Source organism: Sebastes umbrosus, chromosome 17 (assembly GCF_015220745.1).
Source record: "Sebastes umbrosus isolate fSebUmb1 chromosome 17, fSebUmb1.pri, whole genome shotgun sequence".
In the NCBI taxonomy this organism is placed as follows: Eukaryota; Metazoa; Chordata; class Actinopteri; order Perciformes; family Sebastidae; genus Sebastes; species Sebastes umbrosus.
Window position 1 is genome coordinate 15987247 of NC_051285.1, and position 16483 is coordinate 16003729.

Genomic DNA, 16483 nt, shown 5'->3' on the forward strand with positions numbered 1-16483 from the left:
TTGCATATTGAATTATCAGCATATAATGACTGAGCAGCATAGGTTAGACGAGATATACCTTCTGCCTTAGTGAGCAGAACTCTGCCCTTCAGAGACAAGTCTCTGGTTGAGAACCTTTTGGGTCTTTTCTATAATGGGGTTAAAGTTTAAAGCACCTCTGGATTTCCTATCTTTAGTATTTGGATCACAAGATATGTGAAAGAGTTTCTCACAGGAATATTAGAGATTGAGGTCACCGTGCATTCTTTCACTGGCAATAGTTCACTGGCAATAGTTCACATTTATTAAGACTAAAGGAGAGCCCAGATGCCTTGGACATGTAGTCCATCCAATCATTTCATTTGGCTCGAGTCATATTGCAAGTTGATTTCTTCATTAGTAAAACTAGATCTATGAAGTGACGTCATGGCAAGACCAATGGTCACAAAAATAAAACAAGCTTCCCCAAAAATTTACATTTTTAAAGATACTGATTTTAAAACATATTTGACTATGATTGAAAACTTGAAACTTAAAAAATCGAAATTGGCTAAAACTATTAAATTGTTTAGACATTTCAAATTATACCAATTGTTTAACAGACCCCAATTGTTTTTTTTAACAATTTTTTCCTTTCCTTACATTTTATTTTTAATAATCAAAAACCTGAACATGTATATGAATCTACTGTATACTATAATATCAGATCATATTATAGGTATATGCTGTGTCTTGGTTTAACTCCTGTTAAAGACATATAGTCTTATAATAGAAATCAGATCAGTTTTATCTTCATACTTTGAATAACACAAATCAAATACAATGATTGCACATACTGAATGCAAAGGTGTCAACATGGACACTGTACGGAAATACTGTATGTACAGCAGATACAAAAATGATTTCATTGCCCATCCCTTTTCTAAAAAGGTGGTAGAAACCTTCAAAGGTCCAACACAAAATGTTATTGCCTCCTTAAACCTGCCGGATTGATTTTTGCCACATGGGGACAGCACATGAAGCTGTAAACACAACACTCACCTATCATCACAGCAACAGTTTATAGGAGATGATGAACATTTCAACCTTTTCGCTGCTATTTATGGCAGATAATTAATGTTTGTCTCATTTTTGCACACAACAGAGTTGTCTTGGCATGTTTTAAATTCAGTTTGAATTCATATTTACATATTTTTATGTAAACGTATCTTCACATAAGTCACTCTCAAATTTGCTCTCCAAAAGCAGCTTGTAGGAGCATCGATATGTCGAATTTATACAGTAAACATACTGTAACCAGTATTGTAATTACAAAATGTAAAAATGATCGTTGTAATGTAATTGTTTTTACTTTTATAAAAGAAAACAAATGTAAATAGCTTAAAAGTTAACAAAAATAGAACAATGAAACCATTATCATTATATAAGTAATAAAAACACAAACACTTCACTTATGTTATTGAAAGTTTTATTAAAAGAGAATAAAGCTTTAGGGTACTGGAGATTATACTTAAGAAAATCAGAAATCATCCTCTGCAGCAAAAGACTGACCTAAGAAAAAGATACAAACCACATTAAGGTCACATTCCCTTGTCGCGTCCCAGTCCTCCCCTTTCCCCCTTCCTCCGCTGTTAATGGTCGCCCACTATTTACCACTCTCCTTAAGCGTGTGGATCCATCCTGCACCTCCCAGCCCTCCTCCTGGTTTTGAGCTGAGCTTTGCTCTTCTTTTTTAGAATTTTGAAAAACAAAAATCTGAAAAATAATCGCTTGTCACAGTGCCGTCAGTAATTGTGTCTCTGAGGTCCCACACAATATGGAAAAAAAAATTAATTTGGATCATTTGAAAGCCAATTTAGTTTGAATATTTCCCTATTTCCAGTTTGATGGGGTTATGTGACAGGGCCGGGGGTCAGGATCCTCTCCTGGTAAAATGCTCCCATGCTCCTGATCCATGTATCCATCCTGAAGCCTAATCCTAATCCTGATCTGATCCTGAATCCTGATCCAGCTCCGGAATGGGGGGACAATGAGCCCAGTCCAAACCTTCAGAATACCAGCAGAACCAAAGAGAAGGAGGCAAGTTAGAATCACACCTTCAGAAAATACTAAAATAATGTCAATAAATGCATCTACGAGGGAGTTTACTTTGAGAAAAAACAGGGAACACCCTCTAGAATCAGTCCCAAACAACTAAACAACTAAGATTTACTTTGGAGATTAAAAGACAAGCAAATGCAAAAAAGAACAAAAACAAGCTTTGGGTCTCCAAATACAAAGTGGTATACAGAACTTGTTACAACTTAAAACATTCAACAACGGCACTCTATTGTCATGTGTATGGAAAACAAACTGAACAGCCTTATAATGCAGATTTCACAGTTGACAAGGCACAGCCATCATACCATTGGTGCCATATTTGACTCCTCCTCCTGTTTATCTTAATATGAACTGTTTCCTCTGTTCCCATCCTATCCTGTTCCTCTGAACTCTACAGAGAGACACACAAGAGGGTCAAAGCACAGTAGTATATGCTTAAAAAGAAGTTAAATCTTTCCAAACGAAACAAAGCGTACGAGGACAAGCAGAAGAAAAAGTATAGGAAGGGGTGAGAGATGGTTTGCAGAAATTGATGGCGAGAAGGGGAAAAGGAAGACAGAGTGAGACGGGGCTGTGTACAAAAATGAAAACTAAAAAAAGAAAACTGCAACAAAAAGTGGGGGAATAGGGAACACACAAGAAGACAGTGTAAACAGGTAACATGAGATGATCCGTGGTGAGTATACGAGATTTTGATGAGCGATGTGAAGATTCCCTCTCTGGCTCTGAGGCACACCATTGCTTTCGTTAGGGTGGATCTAGGTGCGGGAGTGGGAACGGCGGGGAGAGTAACGTGGAGAACCTCTGCTGCGACGTGACCCACTCTTGCTGCGGCTTCGGCTACGAGAACGAGAGCGAGAGCGAGAACGACCATAGCTGGGGCTGCGAGGACCGTCCACCTTCACACGAATGTAGGCCGTCTCTCCCTAAAACACACACACATACATGCACACATGTAACTAAGCATCCATTATCATGGGCAACTTTCTACATGAGACTCAGGTAGACAGAGGAAGGAAATGCCTGCAGTCACAATAATTGTTTTGAGGTTCATATAAGCGCTCAAAACTGCATTTGCACATTTAGTGTGCTTATAGATCCAGTTGCGGAAGTAACACATGGACCAGTGTCTCGATCCATACCCTTGAATTTCTAATTGGCCGTGCATAAATGCAAAAATGCTCATCAGCCACATCAATTCCCAAAATTGGACGTCATCTGAAAGCCCCCCTGCAGCCAGTTTTACTTCCTGTTTTTTGGTAAATGTTCTTTCTCAAACAGAGAATGGGGGTGTGGTTAATAGTCAGACGTAATTCATTACCATGGCAACCAGACTTCATCGTTTTTCAACCCAGATTAGATGAATTTGCTGTTTATCAGACCACAAAAGCTTATTCTTAACATACCACCATCACTGTCGTCATCATCACTCCACGAATGACATTATTATGAATAATGATGCAAAGCAACATCACATAACCGTTCAAAGTTAACATGGCCTTTACTTACTACCCGCTCATTTTCACCTTCAATCCTGCTTTCTTCATTTGAGAAAACTTTCAATTCCAAAATGCAGTCCTACAGCCATTCCTCATTAAGTTAGCTTGAGGCTGTAACCCTTTACGTACCTCATGAGAGCGAAACTTGGTGTTGTCCAATTCACGGACAGCGTAGGACATGTCTTCTTTGCGTACAAACTCAACTACCCCGGTGCCATCACGGTACACATCAGCATAACATACATCACCTGCCTCCCGCATGTGATCCTTCAGGTCCTGCCAGCTTCCACTGGATGGAAGACCTGACAGGAAAAGATGTTATAAGACTCATTCAATCATCTGTACACGTAGGTCAAGAGATGAGCAAAACCTGCAGAGGGGGGGGGGGGGAAACATCACCCACCTGACACAAGAACCCTGTACTCTGAGCGTCGGGAAGGGGGGCCATGCCTTCCCCTCTGTTGTCCCATTGGTCCACCACCTCCACCACCACCTCCTCCTCCTCCTCCTCCCCGTCCACTTCTAGGAAACTCAACACGCAGGCGGTAGCCATCGTAGTCATAGCCATCACGGCCGGAGACAGCATCCTCAGAATCCCTGTGAAATTCAACAGATACCAAACATCAAACTTCCACCAGCTAGATAAACATACACAGCTTTACTAGTTTCTGTCCATCAACAAATCAATGCAGCTTTCAGTGCTAACATTACACCTGGGGTTTAACAAACAAGCTGGTTAGCCAGGTTGCAGGTAGCACAGCAAACATCTATGAGAACAGGTTTGAGTGCAACCAACCCAACCTGCTCCGACATGCCGGTTTATTTGACACATTGTACTAAAACTAATGCAGTCTACAACCGCTCTCGATTAGGGTAGATTAAATATTAGGGCTGGGACGATACACCTATAAATCACAATTTGATATTATCACGATACTTGGGTGCCGATTCGAGATGTATTGCAAATTTTAAATATTGCAATTCTACAAGTCCTGCGATTCAATATTATGATTTCGATTGTTGGAAAATAACTAAATAATTACAGTAAAAAATTTGCGATTTTTGTTAACTTTTTTAACACTAGACCATTGGAAAAAAGTGGAATCATACACTTCTAGGGACTTTACTTTGGAAAATATCTAAATTAATACAGTAAAAATGTTTGATTTTCAGCATGTATGTAGTCAGAGATGTCCTGAAGTCAAATATATCAGTCATTGTCGGACATTATTTATTAATTTTTTTCCCAGCAAACCAAAAAATAATAATCAAAGAATAAAGACATTTCCCTCACAAATTAGTGGTACTTTATTTTTAATTAAATTAAATAAAGAACATGTAATGTTTTATACTTCTGGTGAATATAATCCAATCAATCTTATTTCCACTTATGTAAGTTGTATTTCCAGTTCCCTTTGTTAACACCTTATTTTGAAAACCGGACGTAGTGATCCAATAAATCCCTCAATATAATGCAGTACTACTCCACACCACAAAATACTCCCTCCAAAAATATCTAGCACATGAATCAATAACGTTAACCTTCATATGAGGTATGCATTAATGCAGGTTATACCTAATAAACTGGCAAATTGAGTCTTTGTGCCTGTTTATGAGCGTGTAACAGTGAAAACACGTGTGCGCTAACTACGGGGACCTCGCGTTGAGACGTGGCGGGAGGATGAAGCTCACCTCGGGTCCTCGAACTGCACGAAGGCAAACGGCGGTCCACCTCTTCGGTTTTTCAGATCAATGTCGCGGATGGCTCCATATTTGTAAAATAAGTCTTCGACATCCTTTGAGCGAATATCAGGCGGGAGATTTCCCACGTATATCCGACAGTCGTTATTCCCTGCTGGTCCTCGAACAACACCTCCACCTCCACCTCCGCAACTGCTAGACATGTTAGCACACAACTAGCTAACAATAAACAGTGAGCTAGCTAAGGAAGTTAGCACGCTGGCTAAACTGGTCTCCCACCGGCCGAAAAAACGATAAAAATGACGCTTAGGTGGTTCACTGAGTAAAAGATATCGTCGGTGAATTACTCGTTAACTATTTGGCAAACGTTACAGCTGAAATCCGTCGGGCTGGATGTCGCCACAATTAAAATGAACGAGGACTAAAAGTAGTAAAGCCGCGACTCAAGAAGCCGTCCTCCAACAAAGCGCTCTTCTTCAGTGGTGCGACTTCTTCTACTTCTTCTGTTTCTGCTTCGTTGGAGTTTTATGGCGGTTTGCAAACAACAACTTTATAGTGCATTACCGCCACCACCTGGTTTGGAGTGTGGATCAGGATTCCAACTACTCACTAGTTTTACTACTAAGGAAAATTAAAATAATAATAATAATAATAATAATATATATATATATTCATACTTGTGTTGAAAATGAGATTGACGACTTCCAACCTTGCACAGATTATTTATTATATCTTTATTGTGCAACATATAGCAGATTTAGTTTGATCTATCTGTTAATAATTTGGATTTTCATGAATAATTACATAAGACGTTGTGACACATTTCTGAATGTAAGTTGTACATGTTTTATAATGTGTATTATGTTTATTACCTTAATTTCCTTAATTTATGTACAATATAATTGTGGTTATGAGGTTTAAGAGCTCTGTCTCCCTCATGTCCTTGTGTGTCTCATACAAAGTGCCTTAAGAAATCTGTATTTATTTCATATATATATATATATATGCATATATATATATATATATATGGCCTGGCAGCTATGTTTAGATCCGTTGAGGAAATACCAAGCACCGCCCACCAGCTGGAGCAAACTTTCTCATTTTACAGCTAAACAGTACACTACAAGATCTTTCTGAAAACATTTGAGGCGAGAAATAGACATTACAGTAACAGAATATGAATTCTTATTCGACAGCGTTCCCTAGTTCGACCGTATGATTGGAGTTCGCGAGTTATTGAGAGCTGCCTCCGTTGAATGAGCAGCTAATAGGAACGCTCTCTCTCTAAAATGACCTGTGATTGGCCAAAGTCTCCCGTCATGGGCTAGATTTTTTTAAAGCCTGAAAACAGAGCCATGTGGTGGTGCAGAACTAGTTTTCTCTCAGAACACTTTTAATTACAATATGCTGAAAGGTTATCACTGGATTTTTGCCCAATGATGACAAAAATGTTCTACCTACTGCCACTTAAAGCCACATTCAGGATCAGTCAGTGACCACGGTGTAGTTTAAACACAAATGCATCCTGACCGCATCAAAAGACAACAGTCTGTGCTTTAGTTTGTCCAGTAAGACAAATTTAAAAAACACTGAATTACAAACGATGCTACTGATGAAGACAGTGAGATGAAATTGAACACTCCAGAAAAAAATTCTACATGAACCTTGTGTTAATATTTAGCTTTAATGAACAAAATTTGTGTCAATTGCTTTAGGAGTGCCTGCCAAATTAATGTAATAATTATATAAAATCAGGTATTCTTATTGTCTTGCCAACCAGAGAGCGAAAACATGAGTTAAAAGAGTTGAGTTTATTTGTTTATTAATAACTTAGAATAGAAAGCGGAATCCAAATATAAAACTTGTACACATTTACAACAATTCAAGCTTTCCAGTATACAGTGTCACACAGCCACAGCAGCCATTCATTAAAATCTTTCACAATCCCTCACATGAAACAATAAAAATCATATATGACTGTTTTGTAAATTCCCCATGCTGCGAATGAGTCTTTCTTCATGCATACCTATGTACCTAAATATCAAGATCATAACATGTTATTTGTTCAGACCACATGTTCATCGGGTCTTCTCTTCAAGTGTTTCTTAGTCCTTCTTGGCTTGCCTCTCTCTGCGTTTCTGTCTAGCGTCAGACACTATTTTGAGCATTGACAGCAGAATAGGCACACACATGGGCAGGAAGAGTGGTATGTAGATAGCAAACTTCTGGTCATCAGGAAAGTAGAGGAGATGGAGGAGTGAAGGGTCAAAGAATGCCCTCTCTGATGCCAGGATGGCCTCTTTGCTGTACTGCAGAGCAAAGCCGAGGTTCCCGGACTCCAACTCAGCAACAGCCAGCTGCAGAGACGTGACAGCACTAGACACCTGTGGGATAACAATCACAGGTTGGATACAACTGATGCAATTCTAGGAAGGAGAATAGTATAATTAACAACTTCTTTTAGAGTCTTAATACCAAATTAGGCACTATAATTTGTTTATTCATTCAGCCTGACATTGTGTTCGTATTAGCAGATTTTTTGTTGAGAGGGGGAGTACGTTTTTTTTTGGTTTTCCCCCCATCAAACAGTATCATGTTTCATATCCGTCCCCTTGATGTCCTTTGCAATAAACATGGAAGCTGCTGAGGTAGTTTGTAGCAGCAGTTAAATTAATGTTTAACATTGATCAAAGAAATCTGTTGGGGATTAAATATGCTGACCATGAACTGCAATGTCCCTCTAATAATCTCTGATAAAAAGGGATAAAGTGCTCAAAAGTAGTTTAAATTAAGCGTTACTACGATAAGGCAACTTACGTGTATCTCTACCATGCCTTTTGGTTGATATTTTTCATGGATGTAGCTAGGTTCGTAGCGAGCTAGCTATGTAAATCAATTATGTCCCTCCTCTTACTAACCACCTACTAAGCTCTGACTGGTCAATTGTTTCTCTAACTGGGGGAAACGGCTGTCAATGAGCACAACACCAAGCTGTTTGAATTGCTTAAAAAATCTGAGATGTGGACAGCGATTCAGAGGTCTGGAACCAGGCTAGTCAAAAACTATTTTAGTGATCAGATGCCCCAGAACAGGGCCCGACATGGCCACATATGTACATCCAAACACATATGTGCACACTAGGGCTGCATGATTATGGCCAAAATGATAATCACGATTATTTTGTATCAATATTGAGATCACGATATCATGATTATTAATAGATTTTAGGTACAAAATATTTTTATTGCAATTTCACATTTAAATAAACAGAGCGCTGCTTTCACTTCCATGTTGTGCTACATTCATGCTGTCCAAAACTCTAAATGTTGTCCTTTTACTTTGTTATTGTCATCTATAGTGGCTATTTGCATAAAAAACACACATATTTAAATGATTAGGAAATAAAAAAACTGTATTTTTATTTAAGTATTTGCTTTGATTAAAAAAATCTTGGCATTAGTAGTTCTAATTTTATATTGAGAGCTGCTTAGAGGTAGTGATAGGAAGTTAAACAGGTCATATTTCTCTCTCCGTTATCTATTTTATGTCGCTGTTGCACCATAATGTATCTCAATGGAACCTCCGTTAACGGAGCTCTCTAGCTCCGTGCTGTCGGCAGACTAGCCGGTCATTGTGATTACTCTGAAGCAGCAACATGGGAATGAATTACAATATAATAAGAGTCTGATTAAGTTAGTTGTTCCAAATATGTTAATGTTGTTCCTCCACGGCTTATTTTGGACTTGCAGTTGTGACAAATTGCAGCTTTATGCCTTCTTCACTCACACTGAATTTCTTCCACACTGCTGACATGTTGTGCATGTGTGACGTTACTGACTGTGCCGGCGTGTGCTGACGTAAAACCATCATGTGGCGGCTGCACACGTGTGTGTGTGTGTGGCCAGCAAAAACAATATATGGGACTGCTGAAAAGCAGCCGGCTTTTATCGGCTGCTGATTTACGGTGCATCTATAGCTGTTAGTTTAGGAAGTGCTTGATTTAAGCAGCAGAGTTTTCTATGAGCAGAGCATTTTAAACATCAATCACAGTCGATCATGTTCATTTAGTTGTGGGAAGCCAAAATCGTGATCCCGATTAATATTTGATTAATTGTGCAGCCCTAATGCACACAAATAGGCAACATAGAAACCTACTGATTATTACAGGTGTGTATGCATCTTACCTGTTCAGCAATGTTGTCATTGATAACAATGTTGCCTATCTGGTCCAGGAGCTGTGCCAATGATGTGATGGTGGTGGTTGCTGTCGCAACATTTTCCACACTGCGACTCCACAGGAGACGGTCCAGCTCCCAATCAGCTAGTCCTGTACTGTCACACGGTGCCACCAGGAAGCCAGGGGGAGCAGTAGACGACTGTACACCCAGCAACAGTCTGACAGGACATGGTACAGGAAAGTTACCTCGTGTCTACAGGAAAAGCAATACCTGTCGTATTGTAGGTGTCCACTTACCGAAGCTGTGCAAGGAAGACTCCCATGACTTTGGCCATGTTGATGTTGATGTCAACAGGGAACACAGCCTCTGGTCCATAGAAACCATTAACATTATAGACCTACAAAAACATGGATAAGACATTTTTTGTTGATCAGTACCCAAAACAACAAATTAAGAGTGCAAAATCAATGCATAGCTAACAAATTATGATTATTATATACCTACAAATATATTTACTTATAATAAGCTATAACCATTCATAATATTTAGACTACTGTCACCCAGTGTTGCTTTTAGATTATCTTACCATAATGCCACCCCAACGTGGAGAGTGAAACGCATTAGAAGGCACTTCCTGTTTCTTGCGGTCATTAATGTAAAGGGGTGAATGGTGGGCATCCGGGACATACAGAAGAAAATTCAACACCGGGTTGGAAGATGCAGCATTTGAGCCTTGAAATCAAATGCAAAAAGAAAAAGCTACACGTGAATACACCAGAACAAACTACACCACATCTTTTGGCAAACATTTGAAAAACATCTAGTGTGTGTTTTCTTTTACCCAGTCTAGCCTCCACAGGGTTGATGACATGTGCAAGGCTGTCAGAGTTGAGCGTGTAGGCGCTGCGGCTGCTGTCAAAGCGTGGGTTGACACCGAGCATGGTATAGTATAAGATCTGTGAGGAGAATATGTTCGTTAACACACAGTAGCTGAGCATCCTGTCATTATGCACATTCTAGGGTTGTCAAAGTTAACACGATAATAACGCAAATTTCGTTTTAATGACACTAATTTCTTAAAGCTAGCAGGAAGATACAGACATCATATGAAACTATAAAACCTAAGGAATCCATTGGTATCAACCATGTCATACTTAATAAAGCTCCAAACTTAGGCTAAATTGTGGCGAGGTTCTCTGGGTACCCAGGAGTCTGCCCACTTTATGATAATCACATGCAGTTTGGGGCAAGTCAAAGTCAAGTCAGCACACTGACACACTGACAGCTGTTGTTGCCTGTTGGGCTTGAGTTTGCCATGTTATGATTTGAGCATATTATTTAATGCTAAATGCAGTACCTGTGAGGGTTTCTGGACAATATCTGTCATTGTTTTGTGTTGTTAATTGATTTCCAATAATAAATATATACATACAATTGCATAAAGCAAGCATATTTGCCCACTCCCATGTTGATAAGAGTATTGAATACTTGACAAATCTCCCTTTAAGGTACATTTTGAACAGACAAAAAATGTTTGATTAATCGCGATTAACCATGAACCATCATAAGATTAATCGCGATTAAATAATTTAATTGATTGACAGCCCTAGCACATTCACAAACGCGCGCACGCAGTACCTGAGAATCAATGCTAAAGTTGGCAACAGGGGCCAGTTTTGTAAGCAAAGGTTGGATGTACGTCTGCACGGCGCCCTCTATGTCCCAGTTTAGCCGGTGTGCCTTTGGGTCTGGGTTCAACAAACTGAATGTTATCTCGTAACCTAAAGAGAAGTAAGAATAAGCAGAGAACAGTGTTCACATAGTTGAAATATATACTGCCTGGAACAGAAACTAAGTTAGTCCACTTTGCTGAAACAAAGACTAACCTGGGCTGGATTTAAAGGCTCTCATACTGTCAGCGATGCTCTCTTTGCTGCCAGGGCTGAGACGGACTCTGTCGCTGAGGGCAGCGGTGATGTCGGTGTGGCTAAAAGACATCACCTGCAGCACATCTTTCAGCCGAGGCTCCAGATGAGCCAGCAACTGATCTAGTGTCCTGCCCACTCTCATCTGGGCACCAATACGCAGCAGGGCTGTCCGTCGCTGACCGATATACACGTCCACATCCTGAGAGGCATGAAGGTACACATTGGTATTTGGTATTACATTATCTTCTGTTTATCCAGAGTGACACAAAGTTCTCATAATACTATTTAAAATGCTGCAGAAGGTACTGTATTTAGACAGTTAGGAGTTAGACTCTAAGCAGTAATGACAGAATATATTTGATAGATTATAGTGAAAATTGACTCAGTGTCACAGAGATGCATGAGCTAAAAAAAAAGAAGAATTTTACCATTCATCAAAGCTTAAAACTATACACAGACTTTAATTAACTCTTTTAACATATGAACTAGGGCTGGCCTGGGTCGATACACCTATCTCCCGATTTGATACTATCACGATACTTGGGTGCCGATTCGATATGTATTGCGATTCGATATTACAATTTATTGTGATTTTTGTTAACTATTTTAACACTAGACCATGGGAAAACGTTAAATCATACACTTCAAGGGACTTTTACTTTTGAAAATATCTAAATTAATATAGTAAAAATGTTTGATTTTCAGCATGTATGTAGTCAGAGATGTCCTGAAGTAAAAAATATCAGTCATTGGGAGGCATTATTTATTAATTTTTTCCAGCAACCCGAAAATCAAAGAATAAAGACATTTCCTTCACAAATTAGTGGTATTCTCTTTACTTTATAAAGGGGCATGTAATGTTTTACACTTCTGGTTAATATAATCCAATCAATCTTATTTCCATATATGTATGTTGTATTGTATATACAGTTCTCTTTGTTAACACCTTATTTTGAAAACACACGTAGTCACACGTATATACTTCCACTAACTTCGCCAAGTCCGTCGCTAGCTCTCTCGTCAGCTCCGTTCTCTTTATACATCCATGGTCAGCTCCATCGGGGTCGTTTGAATGCATTTAATATAAATGTCAGTATATGGGTGCTCTACAGTTGTAGCGTTGGCCAATTTGACCACGGAAATGAGAGTGATGGCTGGCTTGACCGCACGTTACCGCAATACAATTACGTTTCCTGTCCGTGACAGAGTTAGCAAGCAGCTTTAGCCATCAGGTCCAGCTCTGCTTTTCCTGCCAATGTGTGAAACCCAAAGTGTTTCCATACTTTACTACTGTATGTGTAGTGTTTACCACTTTGGATTTAAAATGTGAGGGTTCAGGTCGTATCCACACCGACCCTCTGCCGTTTCCTACTTTCTCATTTCGGCTCACTGCAGCCGGCTGCGGTTTGTTTTGGTTGACGGATACGGAACGGATATGATGTTACGTTACTCAGACTACAACAATAAAAGCAGTAACCGCCTTCTACCTCTGTATAGACTCAAATGAAGCAAATATATCGATCCTGGCATTAAAAAATCCATTTCAAAATCGTGAAAAAAAGGAAGAAAAAAAAGTGATACATAGGAGATTTTTTCCCACCCCTAATATGAACACATATGTCATATGATGACAGGAAAAACTAACTTAATACAGAATAGGAAAGTGCCAACAGTAGCAAAACAACACTTTTAAAAGTAAATAAAAGAAAAGTTTTAACCTCAGGCAGCAGTGAAGATGATTCTGGGATCACATACACAACCAAAGAGCCACACGGACTCTCACTGAGCGTGTGCAGAGATAGATCTGCCTCTACAGCAGAAGAGCCAGAGAGAGAGAGAGAGAGAGAGAGAGAGAGAGAGAGAGAGAGAGAGAGAGACATTACTTCCTGTGGTCTCACTGAGAGAACAAAATATTAGCATCTGAAGAGCTGGAAACTAAACTGGATTTGACAGGCAGACAACATCTCACCTGCAGCAGTGGGCTGGTTTAGGGCGTCCTCCTCCATGATTGTAGCTGTGCGGTACTTTGTCTCATACCTATACCTCAAAGCTGTGTCCTCTGGAAACAAAAGAATTTGAGGTAAGAATTACCTTGCAGTCTTCATATTTTGTGAGATCACAGACAGCATTAATAAGTAATCACCATCTACTGTGTGTTCCTCATCCTGTGTCTGTGTCAGCGGGACCTTCTTTTGCTGTTCTGGCGTCACCGTTCCACGTGCAAACACAACCTCCACATCAGCACTCAACTGTAGCTACAAAAACAGAGAAAGAGAGGATGAGACATGCAAGATAAAATGGATCACAAGATGGGGACATGTAATTAAAGTGGTATCGGATCGGTACTCTGTATCGGCCGATACCCAAAGCCCGGGTATCGCTATTGATATTGGGACTGAAAAACTCGGATCGGTGCATCCCTGCCCTGGGGTACCACTTGAATTACAACATGCTGAAAGATTATTATGGATTTGCCAAATAACGCCAAAATAAACGGCCTCCCCCAGCTTTAATAGCAAGAAGCATGAACAAACCTGCAGATTAGCCAACTCATTTATCTGACTGACAGGCAACCAGGCGCGGTACGTTTCAGTTGTTCGCCACCACAGAGGAACTCCCACGATGATGACCACTGCTGCTATGGACAGAGCAGCCAGCTGGCCACGTCTACGCTCTGAAAGACATGAGACAGATAATCAAGGCATTACTGTATATATCTATATATAGATATATAGATATATAGATATACTGTACATACAGACATTCTGTCAGAGAGTTTGTCATGCCCTTTATACTGTAGTTTCTGTCCCTGTACTACTTTTGGTTGTGTTAGGGCCACTCTGAGCAATTAAGCAAATCAATGCACAGGACTGTCTTATAGCAATAATGGATTTTGATTATTTTTTGAATCAATGAGACAAATACCTTGATTTGTCAACAGATTAACCAAAAACAGAGATAGACAGAGACAGTCTGTAAATCGAGTTTACAGAAAAGTTCCTGTATCATGATACAGTGAAAAAAAAGAAGAAACCGTGAGGGATAAATAAGAATGGTTGTGATTGTCAAAAAGAAATCCTACAAACTGACAATACAGTTGCCATCGAGGTGATAATTTTAGGCTGTTTTGGCTGTAGGCATCAAAGAAAACAGTGGAATGCACTTCCTATAGAGATACGATCATCTAACTCTGTATCCACTTTTAAAAAACTTTTGAAAACACATTTTTTTAGGATAGCATTCCTATAGGTAGAAGGGTATAAATATATGTATGTATACATCCGTTTCTGGATACACATTTATGTATATATATACTGTATATTTGTTTTATCAACGTGTCCTACCATTTTACCACTTCTATTATTATTGATATGTTCTGTGATGTTCTGTTTTAGCAGTTACCATATTTGTTTTACTCTATCTGCTTTTATTGTCTGATGTTCTGTTTTAACAGTAACCATATATTTTACTTTATTTATCTGCTTTTATTGTCTTGTGAAGCACTTTGTAACATCTGTTTTCAGAAGTGCTATATAAACACATTTATTATTATTATAGTATATTGATATCTCAAAGTACAATTACAGTACTGTACACATACCATGGCAGAGGAATGACCATTGATTAAATGATGTTTACATATATGTTATTCCATAAGAGACTGAGCTACATGCTAGATGGCATACCTACCCTTAAGATGTTCTTAAAGTATGAAGACGCAAAGAGACAACATCAACTGGTCAACATACAGTCAAATGGCTGCTAGTCTAGTTTTAAAACTAGACAAAATACAATATAAGGGGAAATAAAGCGTTTTACTCGATTTGAGAGGAATGTAGGGACTCCAATGGTGTAGTAAATTGTGAAATAAAACTTAAATAATGATTACTAAAGACACAAAGTGGCAAAAAGCAGTGATAGATTGGGGAGAGTATTATTGCTGCAGCTGCGGCTAGCTAGCTAGCTGTTAGCTTCAGAGGGTTTTCCCATGGAGGGAAACAGCGTCGTGTTGGGGCCGCTTAGACGACTGTACGTGTAAAATACGCTCTAACAAACAGTTGTAAACTGGTGTAAATGCTGCCTTTATGTAGGAATAATAATAATAATTTAAACAGAATGCAGTTCTGAAGCTACTCACCCACTTCCGTGGTAGCCATTTCTGTCAATGAACTGAATGGGTGCGTTTGTTATTCGGAGACACGCAGTCAAACGTCACCTGACCGACAGAGCTTAAACGGGTGGTTCATGTGGCTGTTAACAACATATACGGTTAAAAAATAAATCGTGATCCAGATACACTGCTACAATTTGATTAAATTTAACCAAATATTGTATTACAGACAACTCTCTGTCCGTCCCAAACACCGAGAGGGAAATAAGTTGGTTTGAGACGCAGTGAGCAACAGAAACCGTCGGCCCAACCTGGTGACAATATGAAACGCACAAACACAAAGTGAGAAATTAACCAGCGCCCCCATGTGGTGGTTTAAATGTTGGCCGACAAAAATTAACCCAAAATGAGAGCCCAAATTAGCACTCCTTTAAATAAACACACATTTTGAGGCTTACTGATGATGATGATATGACATTGAGCAGTGTTTTCATTATTTTGTCCACTTTGTGTATACAAATGTGAAGGAGCAAAAATATTAGAAGCACCTTACAATACATTGCAAAATACAAAATATTATAGGCCTATTTGGTAACCTGTTCTGTTATTTGTAAGTCAATCTCGTTATTTACACGATTTTACTTTTGCTGTTGTTGTAGTGGATTGCATTGTATTGTAAGATGCTTCTAATATTTTTGCTCCTTCACATGTGTGTACACAAATTGGACAAAATAATGAAAACACTGCTCAATGTCATATCATCATCAGTAAGCCTCAAAATGTGTGTTTATTTGAACTAATTTGGGCTCTAAGACTGCATTTATTTAGTTCCAATGATGCAGTCACATCAAATGTCACCTTGAAGTATAGGCTACAGTGTAAATCAACATAAATTGAGTATAACTGAAAATGTATTATTTATTTCTTCCTTTATCTTCTGGTAAATCAACATTTTCCCCTAGCTTGCAATAATGACATAGCATGACA

The 16483-nt window shown here is 39.1% G+C and overlaps 2 protein-coding genes across 3 annotated transcripts; both read right to left on the minus strand.

Annotated features, from left to right (window-relative positions):
• Window positions 1-1430: 1430 nt before the first annotated feature.
• On the minus strand, window positions 1431-5802 carry LOC119475276 (serine/arginine-rich splicing factor 1B-like). Of its 2 annotated transcripts, XR_005203749.1 has the most exons (5): window positions 5271-5802; window positions 3982-4175; window positions 3708-3880; window positions 2385-3005; window positions 1431-2025 (listed from the first exon to the last, which is right to left on the minus strand). XR_005203749.1 is itself a non-coding variant. In XM_037747798.1 (4 exons), exons 1-4 carry the CDS (start codon window positions 5480-5482, stop codon window positions 2838-2840), a joined length of 747 nt encoding a protein of 248 aa, XP_037603726.1. In that variant the 5' UTR covers window positions 5483-5802; the 3' UTR covers window positions 1431-2837. The 2 variants fall into 2 exon arrangements, 1 of the variants encoding a protein (XP_037603726.1); XM_037747798.1 differs by having other exon boundaries at window positions 1431-3005.
• Window positions 5803-7071: 1269 nt separating this feature from the next.
• pigs (phosphatidylinositol glycan anchor biosynthesis, class S) lies at window positions 7072-15742 on the minus strand. The gene is made up of 12 exons (XM_037747776.1): window positions 15524-15742; window positions 13920-14059; window positions 13529-13640; window positions 13355-13444; window positions 13104-13195; window positions 11344-11584; window positions 11096-11238; window positions 10299-10413; window positions 10044-10189; window positions 9754-9854; window positions 9464-9674; window positions 7072-7663 (listed from the first exon to the last, which is right to left on the minus strand). Exons 1-12 carry the CDS (start codon window positions 15540-15542, stop codon window positions 7385-7387), a joined length of 1689 nt encoding a protein of 562 aa, XP_037603704.1. The 5' UTR covers window positions 15543-15742; the 3' UTR covers window positions 7072-7384.
• Between the last annotated feature and the right edge of the window lie 741 nt (window positions 15743-16483).

Coding starts and splice junctions, on each gene's coding strand:
- LOC119475276 (XM_037747798.1), bottom strand. CDS start 5,482: ATGTCTAGCAGTTGCGGAGGTGGAGGTGGAGGTGTTGTTCGAGGACCA. Junction 4,176..5,270: donor GTGCAGTTCGAGGACCCGAG/GTGAGCTTCATC, acceptor TGAATTTCACAG/GGATTCTGAGGATGCTGTCT. Junction 3,881..3,981: donor GTACAGGGTTCTTGTGTCAG/GTGGGTGATGTT, acceptor TTTTCCTGTCAG/GTCTTCCATCCAGTGGAAGC.
- pigs (XM_037747776.1), bottom strand. Junction 13,445..13,528: donor TGAGGAACACACAGTAGATG/GTGATTACTTAT, acceptor TTTTGTTTCCAG/AGGACACAGCTTTGAGGTAT. Junction 13,196..13,354: donor AAACCAGCCCACTGCTGCAG/GTGAGATGTTGT, acceptor CTTCTGCTGTAG/AGGCAGATCTATCTCTGCAC.